This window comes from Scophthalmus maximus, chromosome 19 (genome assembly GCF_022379125.1).
Source record: "Scophthalmus maximus strain ysfricsl-2021 chromosome 19, ASM2237912v1, whole genome shotgun sequence".
In the NCBI taxonomy this organism is placed as follows: Eukaryota; Metazoa; Chordata; class Actinopteri; order Pleuronectiformes; family Scophthalmidae; genus Scophthalmus; species Scophthalmus maximus.
This window is the reverse complement of record NC_061533.1, coordinates 1,190,001-1,192,500: the sequence shown is the minus strand read 5'-3', so window position 1 is coordinate 1,192,500 and position 2,500 is coordinate 1,190,001. Positions and strand designations below refer to the sequence as shown.

The 2,500-nt window shown below is 48.9% G+C and overlaps 2 protein-coding genes across 3 annotated transcripts in view; both read left to right on the top strand.

The window, feature by feature from the left end:
- The window catches only part of LOC118314602 (zinc finger MIZ domain-containing protein 2), a 22,155-nt gene extending 21,436 nt beyond the window's left edge, over positions 1–719 (top strand). Inside the window, exon 22 of the transcript XR_007030184.1 lies at positions 676–719. The gene's annotated coding sequence lies outside the window, so the exon portion shown is untranslated. The remainder of the gene's footprint in view (positions 1–675) is intronic.
- Positions 1–2,500, top strand: part of LOC118314603 (chromaffin granule amine transporter) — an 11,322-nt gene that overhangs the window by 3,476 nt on the left and 5,346 nt on the right. For both annotated transcript variants that reach the window (XM_035641155.2, XM_035641154.2), the window contains one exon: positions 457–553. In XM_035641155.2, the coding sequence (XP_035497048.1) occupies positions 457–553 (97 nt within the window). The remainder of the gene's footprint in view (positions 1–456; positions 554–2,500) is intronic.

The window sequence follows — 2,500 nt, the reverse complement described above, 5'->3', positions numbered from 1 at the left end:
TAAGGAGTACCTGAACGTCCCACAACACAGAATCCACATTTGTATGACATCAGATCCAAAAAACCTTAATAAAACTATTATTATCATTATGAGATTTTTTAAAAATTCTTTGGAGTTTTCAAATCACTGACACAATGAAAACATGGAGGACAGTCAGCAGCTGCCAGCGGCCGAAGGGGGCGGGGTTACAAAAGACACCTCCTACTTCCTTTGGGGTCCGACAACAATGGCCGACCTCGCAACGTGAAGAACAAACTGTATCAAAAGTGTTCGCAGATCTCATGTCACGTGACAACAGGTCTACCCAGCATGCATCACGTTACGTCTCATAACAAGATGGCGCTGAACAAAAGGCCAAAACAATCAATCAAAAAGTCTCCTATTGTTCGAAGTGTAAAAAAATTGTCTGTGTGTGACACTGTGTGTGCGTGTGCGTGTGCGTGTGCGTGTTTGTAGATGCCGTGGCTCCGTCAGAGTCGAGGTTCTCCCAGACTCGTCCTGGTGGTCGTGTGTGTCGCTCTGCTCCTCGACAACATGTTGCTCACTGTGGTCGGTGAGTACACACACACAGTCACACACACACACACACACAGTCAAACACACACACACACACACACACACACAGTGTCACACACACACACACACACACACACACACACACACACACAGTGTCACACACACACACACACACACACACACACACACACACACACACACACACACACACACACACACACACACACACACACACAGTGACACACAAACACACACACACACACTCACACACACAGTGTCACACGCACACACACACACACACAGTCACACACACACACACACACACACACACACACACACACACACACACAGTGTCACACACACACACACAGTGTCACACACACACACACACACACACACACACACTCACACATACACACAGTGACACACACACACACACTCACACACACAGTGTCACACACACACACACACACACACAGTCACACACACACACACACACACACACAGTGTCACACACACAGTGTCACACACACACACACACACACACACACACACTTACACACAGTCACACACACACACACACACACACACAGTGTCACACACACACAGTCACACACACACACACACACACAGTGACACACACACACACACACACACACACTTACACACAGTCACACACACAAACACACACACACAGTGTCACACACACACACACACAGGCGTCCCTGGTGATCTAGTGGTTTGGCGCCTTCACCAGGTTCGATTCCCGGTGGAGGAATATGTTATTATCTGTCAGTGAAGCTGCAACAGAAGAATCTTTGCTTTAAGATTTTCTGGTTATGACTCATCTCATTTCTACTGGTGATCAATCATGTTCTGGATCCGGTTCTGTGATTTCTGGTGGAGGGGTGATCTCGTACTTCTATTGTCTCCACGTCTCTAACGTCTCTAACGTCTCCACGTCTCTAACGTCTCCACGTCTCCAACGTCTCTAACGTCTCCACGTCTCTAACGTCTCCAACGTCTCTAACGTCTCCAACGTCTCTAACGTCTCCACGTCTCTAACGTCTCTAACGTCTCCAACGTCTCCACGTCTGCAACGTCTCTAACGTCTCCACGTCTCCAACGTCTCCAACGTCTCTAACGTCTCCAACGTCTCTAACGTCTCCAACGTCTCTAACGTCTCCACGTCTCTAACGTCTCCAACGTCTCTAACGTCTCCACGTCTCTAACGTCTGTAACGTCTCCACGTCTCTAACGTCTCCAATGTCTCTAACGTCTCTAACATCTCCAACCTAACGTCTCCACGTCTCTAACGTCTCCAACGTCTCTAACGTCTCTAACGTCTCCAACGTCTCTAACGTCTCTAACGTCTCTAACGTCTCCAACGTCTCTAACGTCTCCAACGTCTCTAACGTCTCCACGTCTCTAACGTCTCCAACGTCTCTAACGTCTCCAACGTCTCTAACGTCTCCACGTCTCTAACGTCTCCAACGTCTCCAACGTCTCCAACGTCTCCACGTCTCTAACGTCTCCACGTCTCTAACGTCTGTAACGTCTGTAACGTCTGTAACGTCTCCAACGTCTGTAACGTCTCTAACGTCTCCACGTCTCTAACGTCTCTAACGTCTCCAACGTCTCTAACGTCTCCACGTCTCTAACGTCTCCAACGTCTCTAACGTCTCCAACGTCTGTAACGTCTCCAACGTCTGTAACGTCTCTAACGTCTGTAACGTCTCTAACGTCTCCACGTCTCTAACGTCTCCAACGTCTCCAACGTCTCCACGTCTCTAACGTCTCCACGTCTCCAACGTCTCTAACGTCTCCAACGTCTCTAACGTCTCCACGTCTCTAACGTCTCCACGTCTCCAACGTCTCTAACGTCTCCACGTCTCCAACGTCTCTAACGTCTCCAACGTCTCTAACGTCTCCAACGTCTCTAACGTCTCCACGTCTCTAACGTCTCCACGTCTCCAACGTCTCT